General features: G+C 47.6%; 1 protein-coding gene across 2 annotated transcripts; it reads right to left on the reverse strand.

Moving 5' to 3' along the window:
• Positions 1 to 1,861: 1,861 nt before the first annotated feature.
• On the reverse strand, positions 1,862 to 12,037 carry LOC144733293 (transcription factor BTF3 homolog 4-like). 2 transcript variants are annotated; one of them, XM_078615120.1, is made up of 6 exons: positions 11,951 to 12,037; positions 5,777 to 5,842; positions 4,733 to 4,846; positions 3,894 to 4,095; positions 2,803 to 2,868; positions 1,862 to 2,196 (listed from the first exon to the last, which is right to left on the reverse strand). In XM_078615120.1, the coding sequence occupies exons 2-6, from the start codon at positions 5,840 to 5,842 to the stop codon at positions 2,150 to 2,152; spliced, it is 495 nt and encodes a 164-aa protein (XP_078471246.1). In that variant the 5' UTR covers positions 11,951 to 12,037; the 3' UTR covers positions 1,862 to 2,149. The 2 variants fall into 2 exon arrangements, with proteins under 2 accessions (XP_078471246.1, XP_078471247.1); XM_078615121.1 differs by having other exon boundaries at positions 11,903 to 11,966.
• Positions 12,038 to 15,983: the final 3,946 nt, after the last annotated feature.

A 15,983-nucleotide genomic window follows, 5' to 3' on the forward strand; every position in this document is an offset into this window, starting at 1 on the left:
GGGTTATCTTGTTGGAAAATTCCATTTAAGTCGCTCTAAATTTATGTAAAAAAAAAACCCTGGTCAAGACCTTCAGGCAGCAGTCTTCATTAGGCCTTCCTGGCCTTTCTCATTCTGGCAAAGGAGCGAAAGTCCCTTTTTAGTTTTTCTGGCCAGTTACTGCGTCGCACGCATTCAGATGCGCTCCTGTGGCCGTCTGGAACGCTCTTCCTTTCGATATTCGAAAGCTACTGGAGTTGTGCACTTTTAAATCTAGATTGAAAACCCCTTTCGTTTAAAACTTTTTATGTTTAGTTTGCCGTCCTCCCCACGCACCTACAATTAGCACGGTTGGCTACATACGGTGCGAAAGAAGTTCAATGTACATTCAGTTACACCCACTATGCTCTGGCCTTTTCAATGGCAACAGCTCATTGCTGCAACACCCTCAGACAGGCCATACCCCCCCCCCCCCGCCGGGTACATCTTACCTTGCTGGTGCAGGCAGGAACTGCCCGACGATTCTGAGGTCGCTTGGTAACCGCTGGCCAGAGGGCCCATGGCCGGTACCTCACCACGCGATATACGACAGGCCGCCATAGGCCTGACCACGTGGCCTCGGCGACGCAGCTTGTCTGCCCGGTCTCTCCCGGGGACGTGGCCACAGCGGCGGTGGGTGCTTGAGGTGCCAGTGCCTGCCCAGCACAGCCACTGGACGAATTCTTCGGACCAACCGTGGTTATAGTGGGCACGTCACACCCACGAGGCATATGGTGGTGGCTCTCACTGGGCACGGTTATATTATTTGACAAGAGCCTTGAGGCGGCAGCTTTGCGGACACCGTGCTCTGGATACACTTTGTCCGTACCTTAAACAACCACGGAATCACCATTGAAACCTCATTTGCCAGTAAAAAATATAATTGGTTTTTTACCCTTCTATCTGGCAACAAAACTGACACCTTTTTTTACAAGGAGTCATGTTTGCATAGACCACAATACCTGCAGTCATAATGCAAACAAAAAACATAACTCTGATAATGTATGCACTGTCCTTGAAGTTGATTGGTCCACACCCGAGACAGCTTTCCTTAGAGCCTAGTCTCTGGTCCAACCCACGTGTAGTTTACTGGGTGCCTACCACAGGCTCGTGTCCGTATGTACGTAGTTGGGAGTGTGTGTGGGTAACCGCTGTATTAACAAGCACTGGCCACACTTAAGACATGCTCACAAAGACAAATATTCCCATATAGCGTTAACAGACCGTTGGGGAAAGTGCCAATAGTAGCGCCTATGAGGGCCGGCATGGCACAAGGGCGGGGGTGGCCAGCACCATGCTCGGCAATATTTACACCACACACTGAGTACTACGTTGAGGCTGAGCAGATCTAGGGGAGGCCCAGGACAGGCTCAAATATTTGCTATTAGTCATTAGTGGGAATTCAACTTGGGTTGCTGGGTTCATAGCGCTGTGCACCAACCACGTCCACACACGCAGAGATCTCAATCTTATTAAGGTTTAGCTCTCAACATGAAGAGGGCAAATCCACTGAGCCTTGCCACACCGTGTTAAGTTATGGGAAAGCATACTTCACCACACTGGTCAGTACACAAGTTGGTGAACCAGTTTATAGTTACGATTCATCACTGATGTTTGTGGCGAGGATTCAAACTCAGGTTCTGTGTATTCGTTTGTGCAATTCAAGGGACAAGGGCAAACACGACCTTTTGCCCTAATCGCGCGCAATGGGCCCGAGTCACGCAGCTCCCCCCCCCCCCCCTCTGTTTGAAGCTATGGTCTGGCGCGATCAGCCAAACCTTCCTCGTTATCGCAAACCGGTCACTCACATGAGCAGAAAACAAGTGTGAAAACGACCAAGAGAAGGGTTTAAAATTTACTTTATTGACTCTTCTCCACATCGTCGTCGCACTTTTTGCTTGTTTGAATTTTTAATGTAAATTTTTTTTTGCAGAGGAAGGGATCGGGGGAAGAGGTGGGAAAAACACAAACGACTGATCTATGGACTGCTAAGAGGGGGGGGGGGGGTTCCCGATGACACGATTCTGGCGAGAGCCGAGAGAAGGGTTCAGGCCACAACAGCCAGCAGAAGGGGGGGTCCCCCCAGCCTGCACGCTCACTCAACACTCCTAATCTCCTCGCGGGCCGACACTCACACCTCCTCGTTCTTGGAGGCCTCGTCAAAGTTCTCAACCAGATCTGCATGGGGACACGTGAACGACAAGCAAAACAATAAACGTAAATGGTCTGTTTATTATCCACTCATTCCCCTCTGCTACCCCCGTCGTCTTAAACACCCTTCCTTGTCCACCCCAGTCACCCGTGCTGTCAGCACCCTTCCTCTGCTCAAGTCCATGCTCAAGACCAGTGATGGGCAAACCGGACGAGTTAGCGGGCCGCACGGGTGGCCCTCCCTCCATCACCCCAGTGGGTCGCAAGCCAGACGACATCGGTGCTTGTGCACTCATCACGACCCCCCCCCCCCCACGCATCACCCTAGACACACCGAGACCAGGCCACCACGACTAGGGGGCTCCATGGGACGTAGGTTGCCCACCACTGCTCAAGCCCTTCCCTTTATTTTCCTCTGGATGGGGACCGACTGCCTCTTTCTTTCTCTCTAAAATAAACGTACGCGTTCGTTTCTGTCAACGGCCACGAGGGCGAGGGGGGTAGTTGCGTTGAGACGCTATCACGTTTTTTTTCGGGGCATCTCAAGCCCCCAAACCGCCCGCACTCGATCAAAATCAATGCGAACAAAACGCCACGGGAGGGGGGGGGGCGGAAACAGGAGCTGCGGTTTACCTGGGACCTCGTCGTCCTCCTCCTCGTTCTCCTCGGGAACGGTGGGTGTTTTCGTTTCGAGGGCGGCTGCGGGAAACACAGGGAGGAGGGCGAAACGATGAAATCACAAGACGCGACGACGGCAAAACACCGGGTCGTGCGAAAAACACGTGGCACGCAGTTATAGTAGCGGCGTTAACACCGGTTGGAACTTGTTTCCTGGCCAAATGAGCGTTGACGTGGTTGCTCATCTCCCGTACAGCCCTGCAGAGCCAGTGGTGGAAATTCCGCATTCCAGTGGCAGGGGCTAATTTCACGATAGGACTACTGACTTTTCCACAAAGCGGTACTCATTTTATCAACTCTCGGAGTGAGGATGGGTACCCCCACCCCACCTAGGATTTGAACCCGATAATAAAACATCCACTTGTATTGGTGTCATATTCGTACTAGCATTCTCATCAACATCAGCCATCATCTATTCACTGCCGGATAAAGGCATCCCCATGTCGTTCCCATCTCTCATCATCTCACTGGCAATATTCTCTATAATTATCAATCTATTCGAGTCAGAAATTAATCCGTACAAGTATTCTATTAAGCGCCGTTCAATTGGTGTCATTATTTATATCGGTTACCTTGAAAGCATTCCTATTCCATTGGAACCCCATTTGCCAGTAAAAAATATAATTGTTTTTTTTACCCTTCTATCTGGCAACAAAACTGACACCTTTTTTTTACAAGGAGTCATGTTTGCATAGACCACAATACCTGCAGCCATAATGCGGTACTCATTTGATCGGCGTCATCTGGTCCAACCCATGTGAGATGAGGCTCTAAGGAAAGCTGTCTCTCGGGTTTTGGACCAATCAACTTCAAGGACAGTGCATACATTATCACAATTATGTTTTTTGTTTGCATTATGACTGCAGGTATTGTGGTCTATGCAAACATGCCTCCTTGTAAAAAAAGGTGTCAGTTTTGTTGCCAGATAGAAGGGTAAAAAAAACAATTAGCATTCCTATTGTTCTTACCGGTAGCAGTTTTCTGTTTCTGTATTGTCAAAGCGGTGCGCACAAGAAAAAAGTATCAGCGAGAAACTCTGCACACACCTGGCTTGGGCAACTGAGCGGCGAGCTTGCGCAGGCTGGACAGGCCCTCCATGCCCAGCTGGTTGAGAACGCCTGGCAGCATGTCGGCCAGGTGCTTGTTCTCGGCGTGGCCCGTCACGGCAAATGTGTTGGCCGTCACCGACGCCTGCACCTTGGGGTTGTTGAAATGGATGACCGTGCCGTCGTCCTTGAACATGTTCACCTGGTGGCAGCGACACGGAGGAAAGGGGGGGGTAGAGGAGGAGGAGACGACGGGGAGTTGTCGTTGGGTTAGCGATTCGGCGATTGAAACAAGATCCGTACAGATGTTTTAGTTGTTCATAACAATAAACGCAAGCCCGTTAAAGCACGTTGCGGAGCTTAACTCAACGAGGTGACATCGCTCGCGGAAAACAATCGAATTCACCATTTAAGAGAAGGGGATAAAGGATGGGGATAGGCTCCCTGCAGCCGTGTCAAGTGGGGACATCACGATGGGGGGGGGGGGGGGGGGAGGAGATTTTTGAAAACGAAGACACTGCCCCGTCCGGGGCTGTCGCACACGCTAAATACATACTAACAAGACGTTCAGGTGTGCCCGGCATCACACAGACCGCCGGCTCAAAAGAACTGAAATGCGTGGCCCATTTTGTCAGAGACACCACCGCTACTCAAGACGAGTGGAGGAAATGCGGCCGACCCAACGGACGGCAGTGAAACACGGCCCACCGCACACGCAACGCACCACCACCTGCACCGTGTTGTTATATCTATTTGTCTCCCGGCCTGCATTTAAAATTGTATCTGTCGCAACGGGGGTTTTCGCTCCGTTTCTATGCCGACAGTGGGCGCCCCCTCACCTCCTCGATGCCGTTGATGCTGTTCACAGCGAGCTTCTTCAGTGACGACTGCAGCTTCTTGTCGTCGGCTGTCGCTGTCCGGTGAACCACCTTCTTCTTCCGGCGCGCCGTGCCCTGCGAAAAACAAACAGTTGACAGGGTCAACCCTCGCCTCTTCCATCAGCGCTCTTGTAACAGCTTGCAATGTTACGACGCACAATAAAGTGTCATCATTATCGCCGCTGCCATGGTTAATGTTCCCCGTGGCCGTCAATTGTTGATTCCACCACCCATGCCGAGAACTGTCCACCAGACTGACCGATTTATCTCGACGATGCCGTGTTAATCCAGCACACTGCAGGTTCCAACGACCCACTCACTCGCTTAGTCACCCACTAATTCTTCCACCACTCACTCATTCACCCACTCACTCAATCACCCCTTCACCTAGTCTCTCACCACACTTTGGAATCCACCATCTATTTTCCAAAATTTCTAAAATAACATTGCTCTATTCGGGAAATGCATCACCTCTCATCTTACATCTCTGATGGTGTAGCTTGTTGCTGGCCGCGTGACATGTTGGGTCTCTCTAGACCTGTGCTAACAACTGCAATCAAAAAACACTCCACTGCAGGATGACTATTGGGGGCAAGGGGCCATTAGCGACCACCTTATAGGGCCGGCGTGGTGCAAGACGCATTGAAGGGTGTGGCGTGACAAATCGGCAAGGTGACGCATTTGTGGATGGGGCCCAGCCACCCTGGGGTGCTCTGGTACTCATCAGCCGAGGGGCCACAGCCCCCCGTGAATGCCTTGGGACTCGTCAATGAATGGTTCAGAGGACCCATGAATGCCCTGAGAATCGTCAATGAATGGCTCACAGCACCCCGCGAATGCCCTGGGACTTGTCTATGAATGGCCATACATGCAAAACACATCTTGCCCTGACAGCTTCTATCACTGGAAATTAAATACTTTGCACGCTGTAATGCATTGCGTGGTCTATGGGTAGGGCACGATTGTTCGTTAAGACTTCAATTAAGACCGGCAGCACTTCCTTACCTTGCCCCCAATTCGGACTTGAGCCTGCAACTTTGCAAGTTTTTCTTGATTCATGTTTTCTTTCATCTGTGGGCAAAAATAAGAGAACCCAGAAACACAATGGGTCAGATGAAGTATTTTAAAAACCAGCCGCACGGAAACCCCGGTACCTTCCGCAAACCTCACACACGCAATATTACCATCACACCATCAAGAGTTTTCAGCCAGGGCCTGAAATGAGGACGACGGGATGGGCCCCAGGATTCACAAGACTGGATCGGGTCAACATGAAGAGACGGGAGAAGGCGGCCAGAGCGGTGGTGCTCATCTCAGACGAGCGGAGAGAAAGTCAACCGAGACGGCCGGGACATTTCAGTTACGGTTAGCATGAGGCACCAGGGTGTAGACCGGAGAGGCATGCCTGGAAAGAAGAGGTGCTTCGAAGTGATGAGCTACGATAAGACGTCGAGGTGGATGCCGAGATGGCTGGGACCGATCGTACAGAGAGGAAACACGAGGAAATGATCGTGAAAGCGTCAGGGCGGAGGACTGGGAGGGAGGGCAAGGTTCCGGTCTCAATAATTAATATTTACAATTTCCGCAAATAATACGTAAATCACATGCTCATGTAAACTGTAGGTTAATTAAGCAAACAGAACTGTACAAACAAGATACAGAACAGATAAAAAACACGCAACTTGTCGAATAGCTGATGTGGGGGTTATAATCATTACTTTAATACAAAAACTGGGCAAACATCCTGATGTAGCAGACCCCTTACGGTGAAAAAAGCATCACGAGACTCGGTGAAGCTTCCTCGGATAATAAAAAAAATAATCATAACATCTTCATTATGGTAGCCAGGAAAGCCACACCGAATGCCTAGTTCTACTGCAGTTTTGTTCACACGCCTTCAGGAAATTGGAAAACCTGGTTCAACGCCAGTGCTTCTCGCATCCCGGTGACAAATCCTGCCAAGTTCTGTATCAGCACCTTATGTGGCTGGGAGAACCAAGACATACAACTCCCTCTCGAAGGATATAAAATCCCCCTATAAAAGGGAATGGTGCAGCCCTGCAATTGCTTACTCACGCTGCTGCTAGTACACGCGCCTGGACTAGAGCGCTCTAGAGGCCCTTTAGATGGTATTTTGGCCTATTCCTTCAAGCGGCACAGACGTCTTGGAAGGCGTGAGGTGTACCCACACTTTACCCCACCACACGCAACCTCCCAGTTAACTGTGAACACCTTTTATAGTGTCGGGTGTGGATAGAGGTGTGGAGATGCAAATTATACACCGTTGCATTTATTTTAATCAAGGGCTCAGGCTCGATTAGCCTCAGGGATTGGCATCAAGGTCAAGGGCGGTGCCGTGCATCATGAACGCTTATTACCCATTTCTTTCTTAATCCACTGCTGGATGAGGGGGCCGCCTCCTCATATCTGTTGCCAACAGTGGGGAGGTTCATTTGATGATACTTCCCCTGCCCCCCCCCCCCCCATATGCCGAGCCAGTGCAGGTTGAATGCAGCAACGTACACGGGCGCGCAGTGGACTCCGAACTGCGACTCGTTCATAATCGACTTGCCTCCCCCTAGCCTCTGACACCACGGCTGCACAGAAATAACAAGACAACAATGGAATTCGCTGCACTACCCTCCTCTGCCGCTCACACGGGGGGCTTTGAAATTCCACTTCCAAATCATCAATTCTACCTTGATTCTAGATTTGAAGCTTTCGTGACTGCAAGGATTCATACTCTTAGTTCTTTCGATAAAGTCACGTAGGTAAAAAATGAAATTAAAATTAATAAAAAAATAAAAACAATAAAATCACGACGTTTCGGAGGCAACACAAGCTTACGTCTTCAGGTGAAGCGGTCACAGCAAAATATCTGTATCAAGTGTTTACCTACGTGACTTTACCGAAATAACTAAGAGTATGAATTCTACCTTGGTCGACGCTAGCAACCGCCAAATCTTGTCTATAGCACGAGCAGGCCGCCCCCCTTCCAGCGCAGGCAGCTATCGCTGTGGCTACAGCTGTGGCCGTTATTTCACAACGGGGTCGTCGCTTTTCCCTCTCGAGGCAGGTTTTCCTTCTCTCCGTTTTCCTTCAGCCGCCTACATTTGTTCACGCCACGGGGGTCGGTCGCACGCTTGCGGCACCTGGCATCCCGCCGTCAGGTCCTCTCTCGCGTCTCTGCTGGTGGCGGACAGCTGCTGCTGCTGCTACTTGCTGGCCGCTTGCTGGCCATGCACAATTTGGTTTCGGATTCGGCAGAGGAAGCGTCTTGTTATGGTAACGGAGCGTTTTTTCGAACTTGGAGAATTGTTTATGACCAGAGTGTGCGGAGAGTGTAGCGCTAATCCCGGTTCTGTATGGCGCTGGGAGAATGAGACTGTTCATTCGCCTTCGTTCAGAATTTAATATAAATACGGTGGAGTGGGGACGTGGCGGTAATCACGCTGCATTGCGAAGATAAGCGAACGACCCAAGTTCGATTCCCGGTCACAGCCCACATGAGTAGTGTACAATGTGAACCGGTGCTGCCCATGTTCACCAACCAACAGTGTGACCAGCGTGGCGAGGTATGGTCAAACCATCCCCAAGACCAAAATCCACCAGTGGATTGACCAAGGGCTGTAACATTATTAGGTGAGCTCATATAGCCTCTCCCCCCCCCTAAAGAATGTAAGGATGTGTTGCTTACATCAGAACTGTGGTTATATAAGCATGTGCTTATTCCCAGCCGATGTTGTAATGATCGTATGGTGAGTAACATTTTAATTGTTACCTACTTATTAACCTTCATGGCATTTTCTAAAAGGGGTAAACAATATGAATTCTCGAACAAATAAGCGATCTTCGTTAACGAAACCTTTTGGATAATTATTTGGACAGCTTTCCTATACGCAGTATTACTCGTGACGCAGTGAATGAGCAAATGGAAAAAAATATATATTTTTTAACTCTTAACCGGAAACCCCAGCGAATAAACACTTGCACACATCGGCGAGGAACTGGTCTCAACATCCCAAGCACCGACTTCCATCAGAGGCTTCACACACTAACCGGTTTTTTTCTGATCAAAGACAATTTCCTTTCTCAATGAGCACAAGCAAACTCACCAATGAGCAACATCAGCAAATCTCACGAATGCTCGAAAAGAAAGCAAGCAGGAATTTGACTTGGGTAGTGATTGGATGGTTATATCGCCACCATCATGCCTGAAACTGGTGCTTTCGGGGCTGTGTTAGGACCAGTGTGGTGAAGTATGGTTAAACTACCACAATCTGCATAGCGTGAGGAGGCCATCAAATCCAGCAGCGGACTAACAAAACAGGCTGTACGTGTACACGCACACTCAATGCGACACCCAACACGGCTCAGTGACTAATTACACCCTTTGTTAACGAAAGCAGACGTTATAAGATTCGTGTGACAGAGTCCCATAGTACAACCACCCACCCACCCACAACCCCCAAAGCAAAGCTACAACTTTTTTGTTTTGTTGCAATACCGCATTGGCGCAAATCACACAAACTCTACACGTTTGTTAATAACAGCGCCCTCAAAGAAAGAATATAGTTCTGGCTTGGGGAGGAGGCCTTCATTCAGCATTCGAATGATCCTGGCTGACGATGAAAAGAAAAAAAATTACACGCAAAGTTTCCGGCAAAGGCTCTCTTAAACGTATAATTTCCCCCCGTTTTGGGGCAATGTAATTGACAAACGTGTCGAGTTCTTTCGTGCCCAATGCACGGTTTAGACGAGACGCCAACATCACAGAGTGACGCTGAACACACGCCAATGCGAACAACCAGTGTGTGTTGTAATAAGAGGGGATGGGGATCGTTATAATCACAAACTGGGGCAGAGAGGCTTGGGGCTGTTGCGGGCACCGGGAGCGTGTGCGCGCACGCACGCCCGTGTCTTTCACCATTCCTCAGCCAGGGTTTAAAAAAAGACCACAGGCAGATCCCCGCCGTGTTGATTCCACGGCCCCTTTTCGTCGATCCACTGCTAGACGAGAGCTCCTACCCATGCCCGTGCGGGGGAAGGGGTCTTATTTGGGGTCGTGCCGCAAAAAGCCCCACGACAACCTGTGGTCATCCATCCCAGGCACAATCCAGTCTCAATCCTGCTTGGCTTCAAAAATGTGATAAAAACTGGGCACACTCTGTACGATTTGGACACATGGGTGGGTGAGAGTGTCAACAATCCAATGCCACACTGTAAACCTGGGTCTCCTGTAGCAATGCAATTCGCTTGACCACTGCTACGGATGCTGTTAACCGCAAGCATAGCTAGCAAACGCGAGTCATACTTACAGCGATGTGCGATGACTAATGCACGATTATATTATCACACGCCAAAAGTGTGTAGTTCGTGGAATTATATTTATCCAAGCAAGCTTAACTTATTCTCAAGACTGTTTGTTCTGGAGGGGTCCTGCTACATGAGGTAAAGGGTGGGTAATGCCACCACTTCCAAGGCATTTGGCCAGTGTGGGAGAGTAGGCCAAAGACCATCTTGGAGGTACTCAGACCTCCCCTCTAGTGGAGACCCTTCTACCAGTTGTCTTATCACATTTTACACGCTTTCTTGGAAGGATTTGCCATTTACATGGAGGAATTTCCTAATTAAGTGGGCCATGTCAAAGTATAGTAGAGACTAAGCCAAGTGAAAATTCGTTACAGTCCTGATTGTTCTAGAATAAATGCGTCACATCCACAGACGATGAGCAGGATACGTGACGTTTTTCTACAAGAAAACCATAGTCACACGAAAGCCCCAGAGACCCGAGTTTGATTCCTAGCTACGACTAAGCATCCCAAACCGATCAGGAGTTAACCGCCCCTCGACTCCACCGGGCATGGGATATCCCATCCAAAATCACTGACAAGCATGATGATATCAAGCTCAAACAATCCCCCCCCCCCCCCTATGTTCATATGATATTATTTACGTATACGTGTACGCCAGTCCCATATAATCGTTGTACAAGCTCGAACATGTCGCATTATCGTTCTACATTAGCCACGCGGTTCACGGCCCGCCGAGCCTAACCACGTGCTTGCCTTCTACCCCACGGAACAGCACCTCGATTCCATTTACGCGACCCATTGATCCATTGACCTTGACGAGCCCTGTAACATCGGGTCAAGGTGACCCCAAAAACCTCCGAAGGGCAAACAAACGCGCTCGGTTACGTAATTGTTGTTTTACCGGGACAGCAATGTTAACGTGAGACACGGAACGAGCATGTGGCATTGAGTGCGACGGGCAAGTGGCTGTAAGGCACGCGTGGACGGATTCTGTGTGGTGGTCGACACTGAACAACGGAGCAAGAGTCCAGATGGAGGTAGTGGTGGTGGGGAGAGACGCAGAGGTGTAAATCAGCTTTGCTTGCTGGAGCCATGGGGCTGTGTGGGACATCGCGAGGCGGCGAGAGATGGCGACGGCGTGGAGGCGTTTTTAAAGGGGAGCAATGCGCAGTTGAGCTGCCGATGATGGAGCACGCATCGTTAATATAGCAGTGGATAGAGCACGGCTGATGAAGATGAACAGGGGGGGCTTAAACATAGCAGTGGATAGAACACGGCTGACGAGGATGAACAGGGAGACCTTAAATCTAACAGTGGATAGCGCACGGCTGATGAAGATGAACAGGGGGGCCTTAAATCTAACGATGGATCGACCACGGCTCGTGATATGTGAACACGTGAATTGCGATTAAATGATTGAAGATTGTAAATGTATTTGTAATCGATTACCAAACGAAAGCAAGTACGCTTAACCGATGAAAATTACACCAATTAATCTTAACAGTTCTAAAGCTTGTTCATAATTTACATTTCACATTTACAGCACACGACCGTCCATAACCATAACGCGGCAATTATGAACTTAACGTGAAAAGAAATCTTTAAAGCCAACAAATCGCAATTTATTGTTATTGAAAAGCCTGAACACCAAGGCCTCGACTTGGCGAGGCCGCTACTCCAGCACTCTCAACAATAACACCGCGAACTCGGGCGATATCCACCGCCACACGCACACAAACACGCAGAGCGCAACGCCAAAGTGTGGGGGAGCAAGTGGAGGGGGCGAGGTGCGATCGTAACGAAGAGGAGAACATACAAACAATCGTGTGAGCGTCAAAAAGAAAGCGAGAGACACGATCCCAACCTGAGACCCACGCGGCTGGGGATGAGGGGGGCAGCAACACGAGGCGCGCAAAATGGCAGCGGAGCCCCGGGGGGAGGGGGGAGGGGGAGGGGCGGGGGAGGGGGGCCCCGCCCACGAATGGACGCCAACCCGACCGCCATCTTACGTAGGGGGGGGGCTGAGACTTGCACAGTCTTTATATTCTTACTGTTAGGTTTTATCGGTAAAGTCACGTAGGTAAAAATAAACAATAAAAAGAAAAATGATAGAAATAAAAAAATTATTATTAATAAAAACAATAATTATTTTTTTATTTCTATTATTTTTATTATTTAGGTAAAAATAATAAAATAAGTAGTCGAAGAATTGCTCGTTTATGTATTTATTATTTATAAACAAAACATTGCACTTTTTTTATTTTATTCTTCTTATTTTTTACCTACGTGACTTTACCGAAAAAACCTAAGAGTATGAATCCTTGCAGTCACGAAATCTTCAAATCTACAACTTCATATTCTTGGTTCTTTCGATAAAGTCACGTAGAAGGGAAATAATTTAATAATAATAAATTAAACATTATTAAATTGTCACGACGTTTCGGCCACAACGCAAGCAGCCGTCATCAGGTGAAGAAACAGAGCTGTCGGAAAGACATCGTCTTTTATTTTATTATTTCCCTTCTACGTGACTTTAGCGAAAGAACCAATAATATGAATCCCTGCAGTCACGAAAGCTTTAAATCGAAATTTGCACAATCTTCGTTCCATAAGGGGCCGTCCATAAATGACGTCACGCGATTTTGGACGATTTTAACCCCCCCCCCCCTTCGTCACACGGCGTCACAAAAAGTCAGACCCCCCCCCCCTCAAATATGACGTCACAGAGCTCTGACACCCCCCCCCCAAAAAAAAAAACATGCTTCAAATCGCTTTAAAATATTGTCATTGTAGTGCGTATTTAATGTGGCGCTGCACTCTGATGTTGTAGGAGAAAACATTTATTAAAAAGTATATTTAATTAAGTAGAACGTGTTGTCTATATTTATTTAAAGTTGCGCATTTTCATGTGACGTCACATTTCTCAACCCCCCCCACCCTCGTCACACATCGTCACAAATGTCTGACCCCCCGCCCCCTAGGTGCGTGACGTCATTTATGGACGGCCCCGGAGTACAGGGGACTCCTCTTTCCTCCTGATGACGATCGCTTGTGTTGTGATCGAAACGTCGTAGTTTTTTGTTATTTTCTTTGAACCATCTACGTGACTTTACCGAAAGACCCAAAGAATATGGGACTCCTCTACCTACGAACAACTCCTCTGTTTACGGCTAATCAATTTACGACCGTCTCCTCTACTTACGAACAATGCCTCTACAGTACTTACGGGTCATCAACTTACGTACTCCTCGACTTACGACGCATCTACTTACGACTTCTATATATACTTACGAACGACTCATCTACTTACGAACAACTCCTATCCGTACGGCTCCTCTACTTATGAGTTGTCCTGGAGGTCTGTTAGTAAGTCGATGTGTTCTTTACTCCCTGTTGATTGCAAACACGTTGCACGGCGTGTGCACTTAAAAAAAAATTAACCCGTAAAAACTAAGTTTTTCACTATAAATCCTTTATATGCGTGGCATCGGTTTTATTTTATTATTCATTTCTGTTTTTCTTGAGTAAGAGTTTCATTTTTATCACATTGGTATTTTAAATTAAATATGAAAAAACATTTTTCCTAAAAAGTGGAAAATTTAGGAAAATTTTTTTCACGAAAATAAATTGTCACGCACAACGAGTCTGTGTGCAAAATGTCAGCTCGATTGGATCACGGGAAGTGGGTTAAAAACGACCGAAAGATTTGCACGGTCGTAAGCGCACAAGCAAGCAAGCAAGTGAACTTAATATAAAGGATTTAAAAATGTACGGTCTCCTGCAGATGTAGATGCCACTGGTTCTTCACGTTCTGCAGATGTAGATGCCACTGGATCTTCACGTTCTGCAGATGTAGATGCCACTGGATCTTCACGTTCTGCAGATGTAGATGCCACCAAAGCCATCTATTGCATGGTGGTCGAACTTAAGACTCTCGGTCCGAACAGTCAACTGGACATATGGACAGGTTTGTTCATATCTCTAAAAGTTCGTAAGTCGAATGCTCGTAACTAGAGGAATTCCTGTAGAGGGTTTTTTTGGGTTAGATCACGTGAATATAAATGTGTCGTTAAACGCCGCGACCACCCAACACACAGCCAATTAGTAAGATTTGTCACGTAAACCAAACATGGCAATTCGTTACTCATTCAGCACATCGATGTGTTGGGAGAGTAGACCCACGACATTTATAATTCGAGTACGACGTTTCGCCAGTAATTACAACGAGCATCATCAGGCGGACGGCCGGAGTCTCCGCTCATTGGCCCATGGTCCACACTAAAACCGCATCCGCTGCACGAACCATTGCAGCAGATGCGGATACCTGATGCACAAATGGGAAATAGATAAAAACTCTCCAGTAGAGTGCAACTGTTGGTCATCCAGAACAGACAGCACAACGTATATACCGGCGCGAGACCCGGATCCACGAATACGAAGAAGACATCACAGCGATACACTACTCTGCTTGCTACTCTTGACGCAGTTATTCTGGCACGACCACCTGAATGTGAAATTGTAGTTGTTGCTCCACATTTGCATCAGCCATATGATGGAATATCACAACCTGAATGTGAAATTGTAGCTCTGCATCTACAACATCCATACCAACGAATATCACAACCTGAATGTGAAATTGTAGCTCTGCATCTACAACATCCATACCAACGAATATCACAACCTGAATGTGAAATTGTAGCTCTGCATCTACATCATCCATACCAACGAATATCACCACCTGAATGTGAAATTGTAGCTCTGCATCTACATCATCCATACCAACGAATATCACAACCTGAATGTGAAATTGTAGCTCTACATCTGCATCATCCATACCAACGAATATCACAACCTGAATGTGAAATTGTAGCTCTGCATCTACATCATCCACACCAACGAATATCACCACCTGAATGTGAAATTGTAGCTCTGCATCTACATCATCCATACCAACGAATATCACAACCTGAATGTGAAATTGTAGCTCTGCATCTGCATCATCCATACCAACGAATATCACAACCTGAATGTGAAATTGTAGCTCTGCATCTACATCATCCATACCAACGAATATCACCACCTGAATGTGAAATTGTAGCTCTGCATCTACATCATCCATACCAACGAATATCACAACCTGAATGTGAAATTGTAGCTCTGCATCTACAACATCCATACCAACGAATATCACAACCTGAATGTGAAATTGTAGCTCTGCATCTACATCATCCATACCAACGAATATCACAACCTGAATGTGAAATTGTAGCTCTGCATCTACATCATCCATACCAACGAATATCACAACCTGAATGTGAAATTGTAGCTCTGCATCTACATCATCCATACCAACGAATATCACCACCTGAATGTGAAATTGTAGCTCTGCATCTACATCATCCATACCAACGAATATCACCACCTGAATGTGAAATTGTAGCTCTGCATCTACAACATCCATACCAACGAATTTCACCACCTGAATGTGAAATTGTAGCTCTGCATCTACAACATCCATACCAACGAATTTCACCACCTGAATGTGAAATTGTAGCTCTGCATCTACAACATCCATACCAACGAATTTCACCACCTGAATGTGAAATTGTCGTTGTTAGCTCTACATTTACATCAGCCATATGATGGAATTTCACCACCTGAATGCGAAATTGAAGCTCTGCGTCGACATCGGCCAAGGGAACGTGGAGTGGGCTTCCCCTGAGCAATATGGCCGCCGCGGAAGCACGCGTCGAGATGTGATGACGGTGACTGACTGACTGATTGGAGATTTACGATTGCAAAAAAAGAGATGTCGAATTATTTACTCAACGATTTAACTCAAGAAATGTATCGTTCTCTTTTGTATATATATGTATAAAATCGCGTGTTCGATACGT

This window comes from Lampetra planeri, chromosome 46, assembly GCF_965212315.1.
Source record: "Lampetra planeri chromosome 46, kcLamPlan1.2.h2, whole genome shotgun sequence".
NCBI lineage: Eukaryota > Metazoa > Chordata > Hyperoartia > Petromyzontiformes > Petromyzontidae > Lampetra > Lampetra planeri.

Coding starts and splice junctions, on each gene's coding strand:
- LOC144733293 (XM_078615120.1), bottom strand. CDS start 5,842: ATGAAAGAAAACATGAATCAAGAAAAACTTGCAAAGTTGCAGGCTCAA. Junction 4,847..5,776: donor AAGTCCGAATTGGGGGCAAG/GTAAGGAAGTGC, acceptor TGTTTTTCGCAG/GGCACGGCGCGCCGGAAGAA. Junction 2,869..3,893: donor CGCTCAGTTGCCCAAGCCAG/GTGTGTGCAGAG, acceptor TGTTTCCCGCAG/CCGCCCTCGAAACGAAAACA.